The sequence below is a fragment of the Trachurus trachurus genome (genome assembly GCF_905171665.1).
Source record: "Trachurus trachurus genome assembly, chromosome: 14".
Taxonomy (NCBI): Eukaryota; Metazoa; Chordata; class Actinopteri; order Carangiformes; family Carangidae; genus Trachurus; species Trachurus trachurus.
In genome coordinates, this window is record NC_139903.1 from 29,376,074 (window position 1) to 29,402,163 (window position 26,090).

Below are 26,090 nucleotides of genomic sequence, written 5' to 3' on the forward strand. Positions count from 1 at the left end.
TGTGTTTTATGTGGATTTGTTCATTTTCCACCATAAGTATAAATAAAAATGTTTAGGCTGGTTTAAAGAGATATTTCAACATTTTGGCAAATTGGCCTATTACCATAATCCCAATAGTTGTGACCTGTACATTCACCACGCTATGAAATAATCATGTATAATTATGAGACAGAGTTGTTTTCGAGGCAGATTCCAGACACGGCTGCTCAGCAGAGTGATTTCAAAAGTGAAAGTAGTTCCGAGTATTTGTTTCATGTGTCGTAATGTTACATAATTATACATGTTTATTGTAGCGTAGTGAATGTGCAGGTCACAACTTGTCCACAAGAGCGTTTTGGAGTTGTTGGATTGTGTATTTGATCATTTTTATGAGGGAAAGGCGAAAATACCGTTCACCCTGCAGAGCTCACGTCTCTGCCCCACTGATCTAAAAACAGCTTGCACAGACAATTAAAGGTAATGAACCTACTCCTAAAACTATAGGGATTATGGCAATGGGCCAATTTGCCAAATGTTGAAATACCCCTTTAAACTCCAGCCCAGTCCCGCTTCTCTCACCCGCACTTGAGCACCCATCCTAGGCCGCTCTGCTGTCCTGCTGGAGCTTGTTCTGGTTTTTAGTTTAGTTTAGTTTATTTGTTTTGTTGAGGGAAAGGAGCAACTAAAATGTAACTAGTAATGTAACTACTACTAATACTTATGAAATAAAGTAAACAGAACAGAAACTTTTAAAAGGGGTAATCAGTCATTTAAATACTTTCCCAGTCCAACACTGCTTCTAGATGCTTGTTTTTCACCATGCATAATCCAAATAATATGTGTTTGATATGTGTGTAATTTTAAGACATTAGGCTATTTACTTCAGTAATCATTTGCATAATCGTTGAAACGCAGACGACAACGGGCCACAGGAAGCATTTTAGTTTAGCACTGATATGTTTCAGTCCTTCTCTCCTCTGGGAAGCTGTGAGCTGAGGTTACCTGTCTTCCTCAGCCTTCATCTGGAAGGCGTCCTCCAGCCAGTCCAGGAGCTTGTGGGTGAACTCGCTCACATCCTGCTGTTAGGCAAAACACAGACACACAACGTGGTCAATTACAGGAGTCAAACCGCAGGATTCAGCTGTGACAACGTCAAATGTATGCGTCTGGAATAATACTTGGATACAACATGTCAAGCATCTGGGATTCAGTAGAACTGATGACGACCCTGAGCAGCAGTCACAACATCACATTCAGCAGCAGAGCACCGCTGCTTAGTGATGTGTGGATCGACACTCAAGTATCGATACTTAGTATTGATTCTATCACCAGTCTGCACTAATCTGGGTTTAACAACTATTTTTATCACAGTAGATTGTTATTTTGCCATTTACAGAACCTATTCCCCACTGGTTGGAAGGGACTACATCTGCTTCCCCCTCTGAGGCCAACTATGGTTGTGTAAATGAATCTGCACACACACACACACGCGTCTCAACTCATAGACCTAATGAGAGCAGGAGGATTAAAGTTTGGATGGTATTCTTGAAAAAAAGTGTTTCTAATGAAAGAATAAGAAAGATAAGCTGTGATTTATGCGCTGCTACCTCAGAGAAATTTCAGACTATTCCTTTAAATGTGAATTCAAATGGTCAATGTAGTCCTCAAAACTACGCTCTAATTAACTGTTGAAATGTTCCTATATTAATGCCATAGAATTGTGGGAAATGCACTTTAATGCTTTAATGCATTTCATGTCTATTTTCCACTGTTTTATTGCCACTGACAATTAAAACTAAACCAAAGAAAGGTAATCTGTTTTAGTGTCATTGCAAAACTATAATATGAAACTGTCTGTTTCTTTTGTTCCCTCCCTCTTCATACGTGAAGCTTTTGTAAAATGTATCGGTCTCGGAAATACCACCTTTGGTTTTATTTGGTATGGGATTGGTAGTTGAGTTCCACCTTGAAATATTTCACACACTCTACCTGACCGCCAATGATTTTATTTACCAGCTGTGTGTGTGTGTGTGTGTGTGTGTGTGTGTGTGTGTGTGTGTGTGTGTGTGTGTGTGATCTTATCAACACTCTCCCAACAGGGATGGAGGGTGTGTGTCTCTGCTGTAACGCTGCAGCAGCAGCATCACATATTCTGGCGTGTGTGAAAGAGACATGTGACGGACGTGGGCTTTACCTGCTGAGACTCGCTGGACTTGAAGGCGTCTTTGAGGATTTCCACGGCTCGAGACGGATCCACATATTTCCTCTTGGAGCCCACCATGAGGGAGAACAGGTTCCTCAGCTCCTGCATGAAGGGCAGGTTCCTGTGCTCCTGGTCACAGCAACACAGAGGACCGGTCAGTTCAGAGTTTAGAGTCCACAACAGGAAACTTCCTAATGTTTATATTGACAACAACATCTTGGAAAGGGTCACGGTAACAACATTCTTAGGTATTTTAATTGATGAAAATCTCACTTGGAAAAGTCATATTCTGTCTATTTCAAACAAGATTGCAAAGAATATTGGAGTAATCAGAAGAATACGTCACCTACTGCCTGGTAAAATCTTGATTCATTTATATTATACTATGATCTATCCTTTCATCTCATATTGTCATATTATTTGGGCAAGTACTTTCCAGAGCTCCCTCAACTGTATTCTCACCTTACATTAGATTCATCAAAATGAAAACATTTCCTAACAGACTCACTAGATCCACACCTCTGTTTCAATCCCTGAATATTCTTCCTATTTTTGCTGTAAATACTTTTCAAATATGTATTTTTGTTTATCAATCCATTCACAAGTTACTTCCAATCTGTTTCCAAACTGTATTTCAGTTCAACACTAGGTCAGCAAATAATCTTCATCCCACTTTTTTCAGGTCTACTTTCTCTCTCAATTAGATTTAGAGGTCTGCACTTTTGGAATTCATTACCAGTCCACCTTAGAAACTGCACAAGCATAAATTATTTTAAGAAACAAATAATTAACTTTCTATTGGCCCAGTTGAACAATTCATAACCACATATTTTCTTTACATCACCTCTCTCTCTCTCTCTCTCTCTCTCTCTCTCTCTCTTCTCTCTCTCTCTCTCTCTCTCTCTCTCTCTCTCTCTCTCTCTCTCTCTCTCTCTCTCTCTCTCTCTCTCTCTCTCTCTCTCTCTCTCTCTCTCTCTCTCTCTCTCTCTCTCTCTCTCTCTCTCTCTCTCTCTCTCTCTCTCTCTCTCTCTCTCTCTCTCTCGTTTCATGTTGTTCTTCACATAACTGTGAATTAAATGTATGTGAATGTTTATCTTTAGGAGGATCACTTGACAAGCCCTTAGGGTTTTTTTGGTTTCTCCTGCACATTTGCTTAATCTACTGTATACTTTGTATGTTGTTGTTGTTCTACTTTTTAATGCTGTTGTATATATCTTTCATGTGCTAACAAAAATACAAATACAAATACATGAAGCCTACATTTTAAATGTTATTGGGTTGTTTGAATGAGTGTTTCTTGAGTGGCTCAGGATCCAATGCAGGTAATGTACCAAACTACACATGACTGCTCCACACACACCCAGGTCAAACAGGTGGCGAGGCGCTGGTCTCACCTTCTGGTTGCGAGGCAGGTCATGGACTCTGGCTGGAGGAGAGTAGTTGAGCACCAGCCTCTGGAACTCCAGCAGGTTGAAGAGAGACTGGAGGATCAAGAGAAGATGTAATGAACAGATAGAAGAGACTGTCTGATGTTGTCCTGATTAAAACTAATGTTTATTGTGGTTATTCTTGCTGAATATACAAACATGATGTGACCCTGACCTCTTTGCTAAGTACTGCAGCATGTTGCATCATGTGACCAGAGTACTGAAGTGATAACAGTCCAGATGTCAGACAGCTGTTCACGCTTCTAAATACTTTGTTTGCTGAGGAGCTACAAGAAGCTACAGAGGTGATTTTTCAGCTCAGCTCTTGTTTCGTCTCTTTTGAGAACGTTTCGTTCAAAAAGAAAAATGAATTGTTTGAGTGAACGAACTGAATCGAATCAACTGACTTGTTCTTTTCAGAGAACAGGCCTGGTGCAGGTCAGCAGTCAAACTGAATCACTGAATCACTCAGCAGTCTGGTGGAGGAGAGGGAATGTTCAGTGATGCGTTGCACTGAATGTACTACAAGCGACACAATGATGTTTGCCAATGACATGATATGTTTGCGGATGTGTCCTTTACTGAATGTAACACTGAAAGTAGGTTTGTGCCGTTTGCAAATGAGTTGTTTTGTCACTTGCGAACGTATGTGCACGCAAACACATCAGGATGGGAGCCTCAGGGCTGAGTCGTTTCTTTTTGGTCATTCAAATTTATTTGTTTTAACATTATATTTTCAAATGTCACAGATAAGGCATAAACTAACCCTTAATAGTCTAGTTAAAAGAACCACAAATAGTGGGAACATGCTGCACACTGGACTGGATTATGAGGATCTTCTTTTATTTATTTCAGAGCAACGCGTTTCGCATGTGGCTTCTACAGGCTCAGATTAACAGTCTGTTTATGAAAGTAAAAAGGAGAGGGCTGAGTCATGATCTGAGTTATGATGGGCTGGCAGTCAAGACTCTGCACCGTGCAGCCAGGGCTCCCACCAAGCACTGAATGATTCAGTTCACAGATTTTTTTTTGAACAAATCTTTTTCTGAACTGATTCAACAGCTTGTTCCCAATTGGCTGTGTGTGTGTGTAGCAAACTCATTATCAGTTTTCAGTTGACTTTGTGACACACAACACTGGATCAAATGCTGATAGAGAACAACAGCAGGATGGAGTGTGTGTCTGAGAGTCAGGATCTGGATGTTGTTGTTTACGTGTGTTGTTGCTGAGTGCAGCAGGTTCTAGCGGTGCCTTCCTCTAAGTGTTAGAGAGGTTACGTTACACCATGTGATGATGTATCCAGTGTTGCTCTGGCATATTTCAGCTCAGCTCACATTCTACCACAGGCTCCAGGCCTCAGGACAAGTCTTTCTAGTATCTTCCAGCATATAAACACTGGTCTGCTGCTGTCTGCAGCAGGAGACTAATAGGATTTCTGAATTATAAACAATTACATACAACCACTGAGGACTGCACTGAGGATCACAACAGTCAGGTCCTTCTAAGTTTAGTATGACTGAAGAATCATGGTCCTGTCCTGCTGCTCCGTCTGGAGAGACATTTCTGGATCATTATCAAAGGTTACACACAGATTCATAGAGTCTCAGGCAATAACTGTATTGTTTAGCACATCTCCATCCACAATACCACTTTCCTCCTCAGGTTTGTTACCTTTTTAGCTGATTTTACTAAAGTGGAAATCTCCAATTCCTCCTTCACACACACTATGGATCAGAGAAGTCCTTAACTTTGTTAGACTTGTAAAGATCAGGTGTGTTTTGAAGGCTCCATTGGGAAATTTCAAGTTTGTGGGACCGTGTCTTTGTTTATGTCCCAGAGCTGGAGTTATTTCTGAATGACTTACTGGAGTCTCAGTGGTGTTGTTGGAGCTGTGGTGAGGCCACAGCTCTAGCTTTCTGCTTTAACATTTTAGGTTTTTCATTTATTTTTTCTTATTTTTATTTTCTATGTCATTCTTTTTTCTTTTTTTTTTTTTTTTTTTTTACTTTGTATCGCTATTGTTAATGCATCTCTCCAACTCTATTTGGTTGAGCTGTGTCTTGTCCTTAGTCTTTGCATTGGGTCTTATGGTACTGTCCTTTATTTTAAATGTCAATAAACAGATAAATAATGAAAATAATTATCAGAAAAATAAAAGAGATTAATCAAAAAATAGTTTATCTAAAGTCTTAATTGTCTTGGACTGTCAGTGTGTGTGTGTGTGTGTGTGTGTGTGTGTGTGTGTGTGTGTGTGTGTGTGTGTGCCTACCTGTATGACAGCACTGAACCAGCAGGTATTGCCGACATTTTTCAGACCCACGGGGCAGTTGTCTACCCTCTTCCTGTCGTGTGGGTTGGGGGAGTCGCTCCACACTTCTGTGTGGGTTCGTTTCAGACTGGCCTTGTTCTCAGCGATGCTGGCCTCCAAGACCCTGCAGGACCCAACAACCAGTTCAACCAGAGAGACACACACACCGCCGCCAATTTCACTTGGTTATGAAAGAGATCTTCACAGAACTAATGCTGCAGATTATACAAAGATGGTTCATTATTAAAGCACACTACACAAGTAAACAGTGAAACTCTTTGGTGATAATTCAATCAGTGCAGCAATGTGAACATGTCTGCAGTGAATGGACACAACAACATGTAAACAGCAGCGTCAGATCTGGGATGTCGTCCGGTTAGTCTCGTCCAACTACATGAGACTAACAAACAGGAAGTGCCGTTAAAGGAGAGATCTAAGTAGGGGTGGGAGAAAAAATTGATTCACATAAATATCGCAATATCTTTTTTGATGATTTTTTAATTATGTTTTTAAAAAAGAAAATCGATTAAAAAAAATTTAAAAAAAGATTTAAAGAGTTTTTTTTTTTTTTTTTTTTTTTGTATTATATTATGCAATGTGCATTTAGCAGTTAGCCTTTTTTACATACAGAGAGTACATGTTTTGAAAAGGGTTTAAGTTCACTTAGTATGTATGTTAATTTATAGGCTCCTACAGTATTTGTGTGCAGATAAATGCTAAAAATGCAGACTAAAAATCGAGAGAATCGGCAATATCGTAGAATCGCAATTTAAATCGAATCACCATCCAAAAAATCGTAGAAGAATCGAATCGGGAGAAAAGCATATCGTCCCAGCCCTAGATCTAAGGATTTTATGGATCCATGTCAGATCTTTCAAATGAAGTTCAATATGAATTGGACGATCAATGTTTAAAACCAGCCCTACAGCTGATCCGAGGCCAGCTGCTGTTCTTTTACACTAAGTGTTATGTGAGATGTTTGGTCCAGACTCACCTGCTGATAGCCTGCTCCTCATCTGTAATGCCTGTTTCCCTAAACGCCCGGCTGGACTCCTCTAGGCTGAGGGCGATGGCCCTCTGTAGGTCATCTTTATCATCTCCAGTCAGGTCGATGACATCTGAATGAAGGAAGTGAACAAGGACACTCTGAGGAAGCTGAAGGAAGTGTTCCAAAGTAGTTCTGCCAGATCAAACTTCGCTATTCAAACAGAATTCTAATTATTTTCAAAATGTGAACATTCAAAGGTGAAAACTGACGTTCCAACGTGTGCCTTCCACAACGACGCAATTAACGTTTGGGGTAGTAAACATGTTGATAAAACAAACTATTTAGCTGCTGCAGTTTCAAATTCACGAGCAGAGTTTTTTTAATTGCCTGTTTATTCGGCTGTAGCAGGGCACTTACGTGTTCCCACACTACACGCACACATTACTTTTTTCTTTTTATCAATCAATCTGCGGACCACTAATGTGCTGATCACGGATCTACTGGGATCCGTTGCACCACTAGCCATGTTTACATCAGCATGTTTAGATGTGCATCTAGATGTATCGCATCAAAAAATTATGATGGAAACGCCATAATTCGAACTAAAATCCCCTGAGTGCTTATCAATAAACAACGAGGACGAGGTTATTATAGGGGGGGGGGGGGGGGCAAAGTCCGTATCTGTATAATGGAGTTTATGAGCATATTTAGTACACTTTTCCATCTTTCTATAAAAAAATCTAATTCAGAATCTGAGTAGATTTTTTATAGAAAGATGGAAAAGTGTACTACAAATATGCTCATAAACTCCATTATACAGATACAGAAACTAGGCTAGTAATACAACAGGCCTATGTAATGGGTAAATGGGTGAACTAGGTGATCAACAGTAAAATTACCTAATTTGATCCCTTCTGAACAGGGTTGATCACCCTGACTGTAAAAATTATATTTATATAGTGCCATGTCTCTGCATTCAAAACATGTGGTTATAATGGGAGTCAATGGGGCAAAAACAGCCACTAATACCAGAAAAGGAAGTTTTTTTTTAAATCTGTTGCTGCACGAAAACTAAATATGCATAAAAGTCATTGATGTTACTAATTGAAAATAGCTCATTTTGTGTGTATTTTTTTCCAATTTTTTAAATTGGCATTCAAAGGGTTAAAATTTTGATTTTTAATTTTTTTTAGTAGTTTTCATCAAGACTGAAGTTGATTAACAGATTTATGCAAAAAAAATTGAAAAAAATATTTATCTGATATATTTTTACAGCAGTCAAAGTTAGTTGCCAAAAACAGCCACCAATACCGCAAAAGGGTAGTAAATTTGCTGACAGTGTAATATTGACCTTTTGAAAATTTCGAAATCATATTTTCAAATTGTATGTAAAAATAAGGTTTGTCAGCAAAAATCATGCCATTTGCTGCCATATAGTGAAAGTTATGGTCAAATTAAGAGGACAAAGTGACCCCTAGTGGACGTTTTTGGCACTAATACCGCAAAAGGTTGTGCATTTCCCAGTAATTCGAATCACTTTGGATGGAAACATGGCTACTGCTTATACTATTTCGATTTCCCTTCTTGAAGTTTTATATTGAGTTGGTAAAACTCAAGTGTGTTACAAATGTTACATAACAGATTTGGTTGGAATGCCCTTTAGTGGACGTGCAAACATACACAAACATTAAAAATTTGAATATAATTTGAATATTTAACATAAGAAGCGTTAGAAATTCAAATCTGATTTGGGGGGAAGATTGACAGCCCTGCTCCAAAGCCGATGGAAGGACAGCTGTTGAATACTGTCTATGTGCATTCCAATTTCCATCCAGACATGTTGTACAGACGGTTTGAGCTGAACTCTTTGAGTCATGCTGTGAGGTGTGTAGAGAAGCGGAGGCGAGCTGCTCACTCGTGTCGGCCTGGCTGCCCACGCTGATGTATCTGTCGCTGACCACCTGAGATGTTTGGTAGTAGGTCGTCTCATCCTGCTGAGGAACCTTAGCGTTCTTCTCCGTCAGGAAAGCTACGGCCTCGGCCAGGTCTCCATTGCTCACCTGCAAACCACAGTGTGTATTGATAAGACTGATGGTAACAAATAACAAACTAACAAATGAACCCTAGGTTGTGTGTCTCATGGTGTACCTGCAGAGCCTGCTGAAGCAGCTGAACATCTGTGGTGCCTGTGATCTCCCTCAACTGGTTGAGTAACGTCTGCTGATGCTACGGAGGAAAAAGAAACACAGGTTGTTCAGAGCAGAGCAGGAAGTTTACAACAAGTGAAGTTTAGCAAAATATAAAAAACAATGAAGAGGATTCTTCACTATTTTAAACAAACATTTCCTTGGCTAACTTTAAAACAAATGTGTATTTCTGTAGCAGGTGTAAAACTATGGCTCACTAAGCAGGGAACTGAAAAGTTGGACAAGCATATCTGAAGATGTTTATAAAAGAGAAAGTAAGTGCCTCGAAAGAAAGTCGAAAGAAAAAAAAAGAAAATAAATCTTTTTATTTAGGATTATTTTATCATTATACCCAGTAGAATCTATGTCATCCCCTCTGTTTCACTTTCTGCTATAAAAAAGAGCAGTAAGAGTTATCCACAAGGCAGGTAATAGAGATTTTTTATTTCTGCAGGTTTGTTGAAAATGGCCGATATAATAGAATTACAGACCCTAAAAATAATGTTTAAAGCAAAAAACAGATCATTACCAGAACATTTACAAAGCTTGTTTAAATTGGAGGAAGGGGACAACAGACTGAAGCTTGATTTTAAACATTAATTTGCAAGGCTAAGCTTAAAACAAATGTGTATTTCTGTTGCAGGTGTAAAATTATGGCATTCACAAAGCAAGGAATTGAAAAGTTGTACAAGTATGTCTCAGTTTAAGAAAATGTTTAAAAAAGAAAAGATAAGTATCTACAAAAAAGAAAAAGGAGAAAAAGAAGGGAAAAAAGAAAAGATAGATAGACGAGTGGTGTCTACCGTTATTTTGTTTGTTTTCTTGTCATTATGTTTCATCATTCTTAATATTTTGAAACAGAGAATAATATTGGTGTTGAAGTAAGCCAATGTAATTTTTAACAACAGAGAGGGGCAGGTACTATAAGTTTTCTTCATCCTGCTCCTTTTCATTCATGGTGACAATGTGTACATTATGTAAATATGTGCAACTATGTGAGACGGTATACCATGAATGAAATAAATTGAAATGAAATGAAATAACAGAGGAATATTGCCCCTAAAATCTGAGACAGTGCAAAGTAAATTTTTCATCTACTTGCACATGTGCAACCAGTACTATTTTTTGTGTTTGTTTATTTTTTTCAACACTCAAACAATCTAATACTAAAACAAGTTAGTCCAACAAGCTAAAGTAACAAGTCAATACAACATGCTAATGTAACAAGCTAATTAGTTAATTCAACAAGATAACTTAACAAGCTCAACAGACAAGATCATGTTTAACAAGCTAATGCAACGAGCTAATCTGACAGTTTTGTATAACAAGCTAAACTGACAAGCTAACATAACATGACACCTCCATAAAAGATACAACAAGCAGCTAATCTGACAATCTGGTATCAAAGATACTCTGCTACTATCAAGATGGTTCATTACAAGCTGCACCAATGATAATGATACACTTCCTGTCTCCTGCACCAATATGAGCTGCTACAATTAACAGTGATGCTGACAGGTCAGTCAGTCACTGGGACTCACACATGGTGATATGATAAATATGATAATAAATGTATTATGGTGAAAACTGAAATAAAAACTGTAGCACCAGAATCAATAAAGTCAGGACACTGCAGGATTTCTAAATGCAAACACATCTTTACTGCAGGACCACACCCTCAGCTGACCTTCCCCCTTTCATCAACTGTGAACAATCAGCTGCAGTGGCCACACAATAATGAACAATTACATTTGGTACAAAATTGAAAGATTTTCATCACCAACTGTGGAAAAATCAAACTATGTTTTTTCTCTTTTCCACTTATTCCCTGGAAAGTTCAGTGTGTGAATGTGTTCTTCATCAGGATCACATTGCTTAATGGTTTAGATTAGGGGGCATCTTTCACTTTTATGATTTCACATACAAAACAGTAGGAAACAGAAATAAATATTTATGATGGGATGCACTAACAGTGTTGCACCAACTTTGCAGTGGCAAGAAAAATATGTGAACGCTCTGGAATTTCCTAGTTTTCTGCATTAATTGCTTTGTTTTCCATTGCAGGCCTGAAGTTTACCACTCCACAACACTGATGGGAAAATGTTTTGTGGACTGATGAAACTAGGATAGAATTTTTTTGTATTTTTTTTTTAATTAATTAATTTTTTGTGCATATGGTGTAAAACTGGCTCTGTATAGCAGCATGACACCGGTTGATAAACATCATGTCAAAGGTGAAGTCAGGTGGAGGAGCAGCATGGTTTGGGGCTCTGCTGCCTCAGGGCCTGGACAGTTTGATGACTTCCAGAGTTTATCAAGCTTCCTACAGGATAATGTCAGGGTGGCTGTCTACCTGATGAAACTCAGAAGGACAATGAGCCTAAACATTAAAGTAAATCTTCTATCTAGATCATCTAGAGAAGCTTCAACAAAAGAAAATCCACCTTTGGGAGCGGCCCAGTCAGAGCCCAGATCTGAATCCAGCAGGGATGCTATGGAATGACCTCCAGAGAGCCAATCACACCAGACATCCTATAATAATATGGCTGAGCTGAAGCAGCTCTGTAAGGACCAATGGTCCAGAATTCATCCTGAGTGTTGTGCAGTTGTGAGCTCCAGGAAACGTTTGGTTGAGGTTGTTGCTGCCAAAGGAGCTTCAACCACTTATTAAATCCAAGGGTTCACTGACTTTTTCCACCTGCGCTGTGAATGTTTAATGATACCGTATGTTCAATAAAGACATGAAATCAGGGTTTCTTCACATTTGAAATGTCCAAATTCCATACTTTTTCCAGACCCTAATTTCCAGACTCCTCGGTAAAAAAATTTAAATAATTTGTGACATTTGAGATGTGCATAATATAAAAAAGCATGTAATTAATCATTTGTTTTCATTATTCTGAATGTGTATGCCATTATGTAACCAAATCATTTCCAGGAGATTGTAGCTAGGTACAATAGTACAAAAATAATTAAACCAAATACTTCAGATAAGACCAAAACCAGATGATAAATATATTTCCAGACAATAGTTTCCATTTTCCATACATTTCAAGACCTGGAAATGTATAAAATCAAATTTCATACTTTTCCATACTTTCCATATTTGCGTAGGAACCCTGTAAAATATTATAGCCTAATAGTTTGTGTGGTATTAGGTTAAGCACATTGTGTTTGTTTATACTTGTGACTCAGATGCAGATCGGATCACATTAAATGGATGATTAGAGCAGAAAAGGGTTCACATACTTTTTTTTGCCACTGTATATTCTTCAAAGTGTCAACAGTGTGAGCGGTGACTAACAGCCAGTCAGGTAAAGAGCGGCTCTGTGACTCTGTGCTGAGTCTGGCTCAACGCCAACAGGAGGTCAAAGGTCAGAGGAAAAACTTGCTGCTTTGACCTCCACACTGACTCTGGTCAGGACCAACTGCATTAAAACAAACCATTAATCACTTCATAATGTTAAAGTCACAGATAGATCAGAGCTGGGACTGATGGAGGGGGGGGTCACACGGGATCTAATCAGGAGCTCCCTGTCAGAGCCGCTCCCTGTTAATGGGCTCACCGAGCTGTGATGACCTCACCGTGTCACACTCAGCTGGACTGAGTAGCTTTCAGCACACACACACACACACACACACACACACACACACACACACACATAAAGAAGAGGGGAAGTGCACTTAGGCCCAATCCCATTTCACCCCTTGGCCCTACCACTTACCCCTACCCCTCCGTTTTGCGCGTTCACGTGTAGGGGTAGGGGTGTCCCAATCCCCGTTAGGACAGAGGGGTAGGGGGAAGGGGTAGGGCTACATAGCCCTCCAAACGGAGATTTTTCAGAGGCACACTCCAAACGGAGGGGTATGAAAAGTTTCCCAGAATGCATCTCACGGCAGCCGGCAGCGATGGCTGTAAAACGAAAAGCTGTTTTATTTCTCACTGTAGCGCGGTTATTACGTCACTATTTAGGTCCCAAATGTGCGGTTAGTTTACCCAAATGACGGCGGGTTAGAAGTTTGCTCCGACGTTTTTTCGGAGAAGTGAAGCTCCAGGAGGAGCGGCTCCTCACAGAGACAGCAGCCGGTCTGCAGCGCTGCTCCGCCGGCCAAATTACGTCCTTGTCCCGGTCCCGCCGGGAGAGAAGGCGGTCGTTAATTAACTTATCCGCGGGTTTTTAGAGGTTTACCACCAGCATGTTAAATTCTTTTTAGCATTTAAATGTTGGTCTTATTGATGAAATCTGACAATTGTGGCAGTAGCATTAGTTTATTTGGATGAAAAGTTATGCTTCATGTACCAGTCAGAGGAGCAGGCAGCGCTGCCTCTGGGCTCTGTGTACAGAAATCACCACATTTACATCAGTAAATAAATGTTTTACAATGAACCGATCAGTCTGCATTAAGTTTTATCTTATTTTATTAAGTTATATGGAACACGCTATTTGATTTCTGGCAAAAGCTCGCCGCATCAGCTTACGTAAAAGCCAGTGAGACTACGTGATGACGTATGTGACTGTTGAAGGGGTGTCCCAATTCGGAGGGGTTGACTTTCTACCCCTACCCCTTGTAGCTCCGTTTCAAGGGGCGAGGGGCAAGGGGTAGGGGAAGGGGTAGGGGTAAAAAAGAGAAATGGGATTGGGCCTTAGTGTCAGAGTGGAGCCAGTCTCAAGTCTGTGGAGAGAGGAGACAGCATGGAGGCTTCAGGTGCAGCAGGCAACACAGGTACACACACACACAAAGGGCGTGTACTGTATCTGCTGCCTTATTGAAACATCACACAACAACAGTCACACAAGAGGAGGTTCCCTTCACTCCCCACAACGGGATGCTGCATTCAGGAAGAGTTTGGAATTGGATGCGTCATTAAAAGAGCTACAGAAATGAATGAGGAACTAAAACAGATCTGTGAAGTCTTTCATGTTGACCTTGCACCTATTGATTTGAGATCAGTTGAAAAACAAAAGGTTCCCACCTTGTCTCAGTGAAATAGCTGAGCCAAGGATGATATGTGATATAGACTAGGGCTGGATGATATAGAAAACAAGCATATCCATATCAATAATTATCAAAAGATTCCTATTTTACGTGCGGCCCAGACTGTTTCATGCCTCTTCCACACACCGCTGATCCAAACAGCTGATAGGTGGAGTGATACAGCGAGTCGCAGAGTCTACCTATGTGGAGGAATACTGACTGAGTCGGTTAGTTCTAGGGCTGTCCCGATTATCATATTTTGATAATCGAAGCTTCGCGGACATAAAATCGATCAAAATCGAGCGATCGTAACTTCTGACGGGGGGGGGGGGGGGGGATGCGTGATTGTAGCGGAAATAATGAAAGTAAAGGCAAACAAACACTGCATATCTCCAAAATCATTCAGGTGCCAAGTTGCCTACTAATTTTAATGTAACAATTGCCGATGAGAACCGGTGTCAAAAACGAAAAAAGGAAGAAAAAAAATCGATCACGGACTTCATGATCGATTACCATGGCAACGAATTTTTCAATGGCTTCGATTTTTTGGGGTCAGCCCTAGTTAGTTCCAGATTAACTAACTTTTTTCTGACCAGCTGATGCATTGTAACATTTTTCTTTCTATCGTACTCTTGAACTGGTGGATTATTTTGAGACGGGACTTCTCGTAGGCGGCAAAAATACACTGATACACTAATGTTCTCTCATTGACAACAGTGTACTGCCTGTGTGTCGGTGCAGCGTGATGCTCCACCTTTCTACTGCAGATATTATACTAAATGGACATTTGTAGCTCATACAACCCCACTTAAAAAAAACTGAACTGTCCCTTTAAACTACATGATGGCTATAATGAAAAGGGAAAGGAAACTGTATTTTTCTATCGAACGTTTTATCAGCTCGTTTTTTTTTCTATCACACCACGCGTCTACTGATCAATATTGTTATTGGTATAGACCTCATCAGTCTTTGATATGATAGAGTCTGGATTTTGCCGTTTTATTTCATAGAGTGGGTCAAAATGAAGACTAACCCAAGGCAAGGCGGCTCTCCTCCACTGTCCCAAATGATATTCAACACTCCACTGGAGCCCTCGGCCGTTTCTGCTTGTGTCAGAAAGTGGGGAGAGCATGGACTCGTGCCCTAGTTGGATCAATTTAATGATGATTTCCTGAAAGCGCTGCCTTTCAGAGAGCTGAAGGATCTGGGGCTCCAGCTGACCTGGAATCCACAGCCATCTGTTCACATCCAACTTCACACAATCAGTGGACAAACTCAGAGCGAAATACTGAACCCTGGAGGATCCTGCTTTAATCCTGGATCAGGGAGGCGATGCTGAGTCTGCCGTGGTTTTTCATTTCTTTTTCTAAAAGTCCACATGTTCCTATATACTGTACATCCTTTGTTTTAATTAAGAAGGTTTAACTGTCCTTTATATTGGCTTACAAACCACACAATATCATATTGACAGAGCCAAGCACCTTATGTTTCTATATGCAAATATCATTTGTTCAAGCCTGGTAGTGAGATGGGGTGTTTACAGTCTCAAGGGAAAGTGGTAATAGCACAAACCTGTTCATTAATGAATTATTTGTATCATTGTGTAAGTTAGTGTTTGTAGGGGTCTCCAGGTCGGATGAAGAACCCACAGCGACTCCTTCCACACCAGCCATCTCTTCCCTGGAAGTCTCCTGCTCCCTCCAGACTCCAAGCAATTAATATCAAAATGTGTGAATCTTTTTTTTTTACTATTTCAGTTCCATCTGTTTCCATCAGGGAGGTGTGGGCTGGAGGGTTGAATTCAGAGATCTCAGTGGAGGCAATGTCCTGGGTTTGTTGTTGTTCTATTCATTCCTACAGGTGAATCCACTACTGCACGTCTATCTGCTAGGTTAAAGCCACCAAAATGCCATGGTTAAGGGTATTATCATGGTGTTGATAAAGTCAAGTGTGCTTAGAATGTTGAAAATCCCACATACACACACACTGGAACAGTTACACATATTCCAAATCATTTCACCAGTTTTATGTGGAGAACCACAGACAACATCAGCAGCACGATGCACTCTGAGTTTGAAAACAATGTTTGTGATGGCACTTTGTCATGAGGCAGGGCAACCTTCATCAGCCTCTGGAAGCCTCTCAACTATTTCTAATGGCATCAAGTCCTTTGCAATGTGATCTGTAAGAGCTGGAGCCAGGTCTGGGTTAACTCGCTGCACACACACTCTGTAAACAAGCAAGCTGCACAGAGCTACTGTCAACTCACTCATACTCAGGCAATACAGAAAATGACTGTGCAATGATTATTTCTAAAACCTTTAAAAGAAGAGAATATGTTGACTGGCGTTTTGTTCAACTGATAGCTCTCTTTTTTTGTTTTTGTTCCATCTGATGTTGTCTAGAATATACATTTCTGAACATAATATATTAAAAAATGATGGTGATGGCATTTTGGAACATTAAGTAAATAGTTTGGCTAATACTAATAATATGGTTGGAAATGTTTTAATGTGGGACCATCAGGCTCATGAACAACTAAATCAATCCCCTTCATTAGCTCCATCAACGTTGTGCTAAGTAAAGCAGTAAAAGGCCAGCTGGCTGCCGGAGCAGCTGCTGCACTATACCTTATCATACCAACACAACACTGATCTAAGAGCAGTACGAGGAACAGCAGCAGTGACACAACCCACTGCACTGAGGGGCGGTGAACTGGGGTTGGATAGATTCCAACTAGATTAATGCCGGTTTGTCCTAAACAACACTAACAACCCTCTGCACCACTGACATATAGGTACATCTGAATAAAGTAGGATATGATGGAGGTCAGTGGTCTGACTCTGCAGGAGTTTAGAGTTCATCAGCTGATCAGAGTGTGACATCATCAGGTTACTATAGTGAACTTTATCACTATTCTCATTCTTTGATTTGCTGGATTTTTGGTTTTCATTAAATGTAAGCATTCATGAATCTATATAATATAACCTATGAGTTTCACTATTTGAATTAAACAACTGAAATAAATGAACTTTTCCATGATGTTCTACTTGATGCACCTGTAAACCTGAACATGGCAACATCCAAGTGTCTTGGAGAGACATTTCATTATCATTACAGTGTAACAAACACATACACTAAAACTGCATTAGTCACAGACAGTAGACATTAATGCTGTGTTCAAGACAAGTCGGAACTCGGATCTTTCTGACCTCCGACTTAAAAGTGCAATCCAACGCCACCTCAAGTCGGAGCTCTGACTTGGCAAAGTTGAAGAAAATAATCTACCCGACTTTGCCGAGCATCACACAGCAGTCTGCAACACACCGTCAACGGTGAAACATCAATTTAAATGCATTTAAATGCCAAAATACATTGAAACGTTCTTTTTACAACTGTTTTGGTGCCTTTTGTAATGTTTTTATGCCCTACGTAAAGCACTTTAAATGCAAAGTTTGCTCCAGTCCGCCATGTCTTTGGTTATTCTGGTGTGGTGCGTCTTGAACGCTTTGAAGTCGGAACTCTGATTTTTCAACTGGGAAAGATCCGAGTTCCGACTTGTCTCGAACGCAGCATAAAGATAATTGGAAGATTCTCGCTCAAAGCAAATGTTCACCATCACAACAAGCTAAGTACTACAGAAAGTTCCTAAACTAAACTAAAATCTGTCAAAGACATAGAGCCTAAACAACTCAGACACACAGACACTTCTCATCTCCACGTGACATGTCGGACATGGCCGTTTGACACACTGGTCATCGGTCTGGATTCCCTGCATGGCCGGGCTGCCCAGCAGGTCACACACAGGTTCTCATGGCTGCCTTCAGTGTGTGTGTGCCAGTGAAGAGCTGCAGGATCCCAGCTCCTTCACTATGACCTCACTGGTTTATCAACATGAAGACCAGCACCACACCCTGATGATGGAGCACATCTGACTGCACCCACTTCAACTTAAACCCACAACAACACACACGTCTAAGTCCAAACACATCACAAGTGAAGAGCTTTGCTTGCTGACACTTCAAACTGGATTAAACCTACGTACATTTACTGAAACATTAAGCCTTTAACGAAGCAAACTGCTAAAAGGAAACTTAACTAAAGCATGTTTTGCCCATCTTTGCTGTCAGTGTTATTCATAGTGGTTTCATTTCTCTGGAAAAGGTCAGGCTGCATAATAGGGTTTGTGTTACACTGCTACTTTTAAGTTTGAGTCATCAATGGAAGGCTAGGAATTCATTTCTGTCTGTGCTCCAGTCTTAGCGGCTCTCAGTCATGAGCCATTAGAATTGGTATGTTTATACGGGGTTGAACAAAACTGGGGGACATGATAAAATATTGCTATTACATAACTGTATTTATTTTTTTCAGATTTTTGTATTGTTTTGGTTAAAGTAGTCAGGAATATTATTAGTTTAACAAAAAAATAAAATGTTAATTTGCGATTTCTATTTGTTTTAAATTCAATGAAAAAGTGATTCTGGTCAACAGGGACATAGCTTATTATCTGGCTGTCATCTACTCTTTAGCAACCCATTAGAATAAAAAAAGAAGAAGAAAAGATTGTTATTGTTTTTTTGTGTTTTATAATCCAAACACAAATGGATCCATCAATGTAAGGCGAATCAACCAACTCACTGCAAACTTATGATTGGTAAATCGAATTTTGTTCGCACACAGTAAGCCCATGCATTGAACGAGTGTAGTAAAACATACACTACACAATAGGAGGAGCACAGTAAAGTGGTTAATGGTGTTTTCATATCTAACCAACCCGGGCTGTGTGAGGACATGGTGGTCAGTAAATCTAATAACCGGGAGCTCCAGTAACGGGATCTACCGCTAATGCACGTCCGTAAACACAGAACTAACGTATCAACTGTGATGCACCAGTCCACGCTTGGCCGCTATCAGGCTACTCAATCCCCCATTCCCCATTCCCCACCAGGCGTCATGACTCAGTTATGTAGCATCGCCGCTGGCCACACTTTGTAAACAAAGCTATCAGAAGTGGAATGAGTAACCCCGGGGAGCATTTCAACACACAAACACGGAGACCCGCCCCACGGTGCAGCGGAACTCCTTCAGTCCGTGGGATAACACATACACACACATACATGTTGAATAAAGCGTCACGGGGAATTTAAACTGAAGTCAACGACACTACGGTTCACTATCACTGTCACTTGGCCTTGTTGTTTATTTCAGCAGACGACACAGTAGTCCGCCCGGTATGCTAAAGCTAACGCTACCGAGCCAGCTAACGTTATAAATGCGTATTACTGCGCCTGTGTGGTTACAGTGAACACCCTGAGTGAATAACGCAGTGGTTCAACTCAACTTTACAACAGCGCCGTTAGCTAACACAGGCTAACAGCTAGCAAAACACTGGAGCTAGAAGACGTCAGGCCTAGCTTAAAAACATTTACTTTAAAAACTACAAACGGCTCCTCGCCGTTGTTAACATGCATAATGTAAACACAATAAAACAACAATGCTGAGGGCAACACAGCGGCCCGTGGTGCTGGTTAGCCGACTCCGCGAATACTTGTAGACCTAAAACTATGCAGGCTAAACACAGCCGGGCTAAAGGGAGCTAGCCGCCGAGTTAGCCCGAGAGCTTTACCTTGTGAGAATGCTGCTGGAGGACATTCTGCTCCACTGTCATGGCCGGTTCACACAGAGGTCTGATTAAAAGTCAAGCCGGGGTAGCAAAGCGCACGGGATACTGTTCACTGAGGCGAGTTTACACACGGTTGCTATGATGTCCCCTCCCCGAGCAGCGACATAACGGACGCCATGGCAGATTGACCACCGCAGGTCGTCAGCAGGCATGAAAACATTGCTCTGCCCTGACTGATCTGGGCTCGATTACTCACGCCTTAAAGACAGGCACTACGTCACACAGTAGACTTTCAGAAATAAGGAAATTAATAATAATTAAAAAATAAAAATTAATAAATCAATCATATGTACCGTGTTGCTGTCTCCTATGTGCTTTATGTATGGCTTTTGTAGCATATGGAATGTAAGTAGCCTACTGTAGGCCTACCATTCCTCCCATTCTTTATGTGTCTTCTAATTTTCTTAATTGTCATATGGACTATCTGAAATAAAGAAATATATATAATCAAGCATTAAAAACAAATAAATAAACAAATAATCCCACTAACCATTAGAACCAAAATCCCCACAATTTCTCCCCTTTATATTGGCTATAAATCCTGCATTATTCCGTAGGCTATGCTGATTTTTTAAATTCACAAACAAATTTGCCAATTGAATTCCTACTTTTGCCCCTGTTTCTCTGAGAAATGCTCAAATCAACTGACTTTATTTCAAAAACACCGGAAGCAATAATTCAAGACTTTTCCCATTCCATAATGCGTGTGGTTTTATTGCATCCTGCCTGGGTACACAATGTGCTTCCTTGTTTATTAATCATCTTTGCCAAAGCTCACATTTATCGTCAAGACTAAAGAATAGAAGAAGAAAAAAACAGAAACCAACAAAATATAGGCAGTCAACTGAGTTTTTGTGAAACTATTTTGTTGTGAACATGTGACCCTATGTTGTTCTTGCACCAAAACCTCAAAGCACATTTTTGTTTGTTGTAGTTCAGTTTTTTCTGCTAATCGCTATGTCAGTATTTGATTAGATTGAAAGTCATCAGTGTAACTGATGTGACCAGTCAAATTACACCAAAACGTTGAATAAAGATTGAAAAAAAAAAAAACAGTTTTTATATGTGTTTCAATGCTTGCTGCTCTGACACAATAATTTCCCAGCCTGTGATCAATTATGTACATCTTAATCTTAATCCTAATAACTCAGCATTGTAGTAAAACTATGTGATGAACTGAGTTATGATTATACACAACAACAATTTTTGCTTCATGTTGTATTCACAAGAACTAGGCTATTTGATGATTTTATTTAAAGCAGAAGTAAGCGATCTGGTCGTTTTGGCTAATGCTGCGTTCCAGGCAGGCTTTTGAAACCGTAAGTTACGGCTTCAAGTCACGACTTACGACTTTGTAGCATTCCAGGCAACCTGTAACTCGTGTTTTCCGACCTGTTATCTGTGAAAGTGCACTATAACGGCCACTCGTAACTTCCGACCCGTGAAGTCGTACCAGATCGAACTGGTACGACTTCACAGGTCAGAAAAACACGAATTACGGGCTGCCTTGAATGCACCATAACTTCTTGTCAGCCGATGGAGTTAGCAGCCCCTGCCCTCGTCATGGATCTATTGGTCCTCGTCCCTACGTCACCACATTCAGGCGCATCCCTTGGCTGCACACACAGCCCTTCATGCTGTTCTCTCTCCTCATTGGATAAAACTTGTAGGATACAAGAAAAGTTTTCTCCTCGGCTCAGAGCAGAGCAGAGTTTCGGGCCAAACACTCTATATAAGTGATTGCTGTCGGAAGATATAACCATTTAAGACTTATATTAACACAAAAATATTGCTTACTTCTGCTTTAACATAACGTCAGTCACATTCTAATATGTAATTCTGAATATCCTTGAACATTAAATTGATGAAGTTGTTTTTCCATTATAATTTAATCAAGGTTCACAGTGTGTGTCCTCAATAAGACTACGGTACTTTCCCCTCCTGCTCGTTGTCTTGTCCTCTGGTGGAGGCGCTGTGACAGCTGCACTGACTTGTAGAACCTGTGTCAATGATTTTGAGCAGAGTCACTATTTAAATACATTTGGTTTCATATGTAAATGTGTAATTTGTATGCAGATTCATGCACTGTGAGCATGAAGTGAGTCATCTAGAAAGTACATGTAAATAATACCAGTTATGTGGAGGAACTGAGCAAAAACAGGAATTACAAAAAATGATTTAATCAGAAAACAGGTTACAATTTCATTACATTACATTTAAAAAAAACTTGCTGAGTCATGTTAGACTTTTCATGCATAAATATGTGTACAGCACATAGATTATTGTGCCAAAGGCTCAATGCCTCATTCAGCAACATAGCTGTTTATTGAGTATGATTCTGGTGTTGTCCAGCAGGGGGCAACGTTCTCCTTCCTAATCACCACTCTATCTGCTGCATAGGAACTGCTGTAAACTGTAAATGGCTTTCATTCACCCAAATGGAATCATTTCCCAGTTTACAGCCGCTTCTATATGCGGCTGAAAACTATACGGTCACCGCTGGTCACTCAGTACTGTAGACAGTGAGTGACCAGCAGAGTGTGTGAAGGGTACCTTTAACTCCAGAGCCCCCTCTGTCAGACACATCACACACACATTACACACACACACACACACACACACACACACACATACAGTCTGATCTGGAGGCGAGAGCCGGAGCTATCAGTCAGGGGATCTGGGAAGCTGTCAGGAAACTAATCAGAAAATAAGTTGATGAATCAATTGGCAAAGTCAAACAGTAGCCACTGCAATCTGAATAGATCCATGACTGACAGGCTGATATATGACGAGCAAGGAATTTTTTTTTTTTTTTTTTTTTTGTTGAAGGTCAAAACAGATCCTGAATGTGAGCCTGAGGGCTGTGTTATAATAGCTCCGGTCTCCTCACAAGGATATTTAAAATCCCCCCGTACTCTGTCTGATTCACTAACACACCACAAACAACACGCACTGTGTCACAGCTGCACTTTAACACGGATTTACAAAGTCAGGGAAAACAACAGTCTGTTTAACACATTCATGAACAAGGAAGTAAAGAGATACAACTCATATAGCTACTGCATATCACACTGTGATTCTGATGCAATGTTACATTTGTGTAGTTCTTCCTGATCTTTATCCTGCAGACTGAACAAAGGAGTGACATATTGTATTGTTTCTATATTACAGGACTAGATGAGTTCCACTTTGATTATCCACATCCTGAAAGACAACAAGCAACCTACAAAGTGAATGGATCATAAAATATTTATTTAATTTTATTATTATATATTATTGCTTTCTGTCAGACGTCACCAGCCAGGGTTTATAGTCTGATGCTAAAATAAGACCCAGTGCAAACAGAGCAGACTGAGCTGGCAGACTCTCTGTGTACGCATTATACTGCAACAGTGTTTTGGAAACAAAGTGTTTTTTTTCTCTGGTCCGTCGGCTCTGTGCTGCCCTCTGCAGTCTGCTGGACCACAGGTCAGCTTTAACTGAAGGACCGGGCTTCACGGCTGGAGATAGAATAGAATAGAATAGAATAGAATAGAATAAACTTTATTGTCCCACAGGGGAAATTTGTTGTGGACTCAAGTGCATGGTAAAAGCTGCCTTAAAGGTCATAGCTAGAACTTTTTCATCAAAAGGATACATTTTTCAAAAATAATGCATCCACAGAATGTCTAGAGGGGAGCAGAATAAAAGTATTAATTTTACTGAATAAAAAAAAAATAGTATATAAATAATTGTTTAATAAATTTTGGCGGGTCCGAAATATATATATACATCTGGTTACATTGGCAACGTCGGCATGGAATGATCTCTGTGGCAACAGCATTAGAACGTTGATGTCATGTGTAACTGCTGTAACTGGCAACCAGTACAACAGAAGGTTGGAGCAGAGCAGGCAGTGTGAGTGGAACACCTAACCGGCCAGGAGGAACTTGTAGCTATCACCTTTAATAAACATAAAATACATAAATGACAGTTCGAAACGTACATATACACACATACTCATGACACACCCAGTTAGGGGTTAAAAAAGATTAAAAAGTAACAAACAAACAAACAAGCATCAGTTATTGCACATCTCCCAGATAAAAAATAAAATAAAACAAGAGTTATTGCACACCTCCCAGGCCTCAGTGTACACAGATGTTGTTTCTTTAAATCATTATAACTGATGACTATCAGTGGATACATAGGAATGAATGAATGAATGAATGAATGAATGAATGAATGAATGAATGAATAGTTTATTTCAGTCAAATAACAAAAGTTGACCATTTGTGTGGTTAAACAACCAACAACACATCGTCATACATTATTACACTCATTCATTACACACGATAAAATTCATACAGTGACCAGAAAAGGAATAGTTTGAAGCCTATTACCTTATAACCCTGTACAATCCATAAAATAAGCCCAAACAACAGCAGTACAAAAGAAAGAAGAAAAATAAAAATGACTTGTAATCCTTTTACATCTTCAGGTCATTTTTGTAACTCAATACAGATCTACACAGACTCAAAGATTATTCCATAGTTTGACTCCCAAAATTGAAACCCATCAGTATTTTACATTAGTTCTCACTTTATATATTTCAAAGATACAAAATCCTCTTCATTTCCTCCTCTGAATTTCAATAATACAAACAGGAACAGGTACAAACATATCTGAAAATATACTGTTTCAGTATCATCTACATGTAGAACAGACCACTGTACTGTATGAAGGGTAAACTGTGACGTTTGTCTGAAGTGTGAGTTTCTCTACACACTAAAACTCTGCTGATGTTGTGCCAGCTTTTCTTTCTTAAAGGGACTACGAGGAGTTTTGGATTTCCGATGAGCCTCCGCGCGCAAGGTGAAATTCTTGGACTGGCGCAAGACGGACGAAAGCGAAAACATTCACCAAGAATGTTTTCATTAATCAAGAACGAAAGTCGAAAGTTCAAAGACGATCAGATACCGTCGTAGTTCTGACCATAAACGGCGATTCGGCGGTGTTATTCCCATAACCCGCCGGGCAGCGTCCGCGAAACCGAAACTAGGAAATGCTGGGTGAGCTGACCACTAAATAATAATAACAAAATAACTATAAAGACAAAACGATATAGTTATTATCAAAAATGGACCCATTAACAAGCGTGGGTAACGTAGATTATACAACAAGTAGTTCCGACCAAGCAATCTGATTGGTCAATAAGACATTTAGAACGTGCTCAAATCAGCATTACAGCACGGCTGACTCATCACTGAAAATATTACTTCGCCATGTCATGTTGTTTATACATCTCCATGGCAACATGGATTTTTCCCCCTTTTATTTTCAGAAACGTCATTTATTACTCGTGAAAATAAATCACAAACTACATTGACCTCCTGTAGGTTGTTCCTGACAGCTGCCAACGTCACATTTATAGAACAATTATTTTATTTTATTTTGTGTTAATATATTGTAAACTTCCCCGTTACAGCCGAGAGGATTGTCTCCCTCCCATGTGTGTAACGTTACAAAGTCGGAGAGTTGTGATCGCGGTGCATATGTTTTTTTAAATATGGCCTGGAGCTGAATATTTCATTGGATAAAACGGAGGTGATTACCTGTATGTTTCTCTCTCTCCCTCTCTCCCGCTTGCGCCGTTTGGGCTTTTAATAATCTGGAGTAATCGTTTGGCTTTCTCTATCAGCTGTGTCGGTGACACGGCGCTATAACCTCATTTACATGCAGAGTTTGCGGTTGTAGAAGCTACATCTGTGAAAAGAAAAAAACGGCATCTTTGTTAGGCTATAACTTGGGCGAGTTTGTGCAGTATTGATTTAGTTCGGGAAAGTCCGAGACCGCGTTAAAACATGAACGTCAGCTCAGAGTTCACTCATCTGGGACTAGAAAATCATTTCTGTTGCTAGGTCGTTACTAAGGTTCGGACTATTTGCTGTAGCGGTGAACTAGGTTCCATTACACATAGGAGTCTACTGACGTGACTGATTGTGTTTCAGTTATTAGTCAGACCCCATTTATTTCCATGGAAACGGGAAGCACACTAGCAAAAAACTTTAAATTTTGAGAGCAAAATGTCCATCAACTTGAATATTTATTTAATTATACGCTTTATTTTGTTGGTAATTGTTGTATAATCGCAATATTACCCTCGAGGGTGTGCTTAAACGTAATTTGAGCACGACGGTGATGCGGTCAGGACCGAGGCGCTTGCGCCGAGGTCCGCAAGCATCACCGAAGCAAGCATCACCGAAGCACACCCTCTCGGGTAATATTGCTTAATTCATCCACATTAAGGCAGAAGTAAGCGGAATGTTTGTGTTAATATAAGTCTTAAATAGTTCTATC

The 26,090-nt window shown here is 40.0% G+C and overlaps 1 protein-coding gene across 2 annotated transcripts in view; it reads right to left on the reverse strand.

Moving 5' to 3' along the window:
- The window catches only part of usp25 (ubiquitin specific peptidase 25), a 48,586-nt gene extending 28,661 nt beyond the window's left edge, over positions 1 to 19,925 (reverse strand). The window contains exons 1-8 of one of the 2 annotated variants that reach the window (XM_083987144.1): positions 19,695 to 19,759; positions 9,054 to 9,131; positions 8,821 to 8,965; positions 6,912 to 7,035; positions 5,879 to 6,041; positions 3,577 to 3,663; positions 2,174 to 2,311; positions 982 to 1,058 (exon numbers count right to left, since the gene is read on the reverse strand). In XM_083987144.1, the coding sequence (XP_083843270.1) occupies positions 982 to 1,058; positions 2,174 to 2,311; positions 3,577 to 3,663; positions 5,879 to 6,041; positions 6,912 to 7,035; positions 8,821 to 8,965; positions 9,054 to 9,131; positions 19,695 to 19,736 (854 nt within the window). In that variant the 5' untranslated portion in view covers positions 19,737 to 19,759. Of the gene's footprint in view, positions 1 to 981; positions 1,059 to 2,173; positions 2,312 to 3,576; positions 3,664 to 5,878; positions 6,042 to 6,911; positions 7,036 to 8,820; positions 8,966 to 9,053; positions 9,132 to 19,694 lie in introns of both variants that reach the window. The other variant, XM_083987145.1, reaches the window with a different exon arrangement.
- Between the last annotated feature and the right edge of the window lie 6,165 nt (positions 19,926 to 26,090).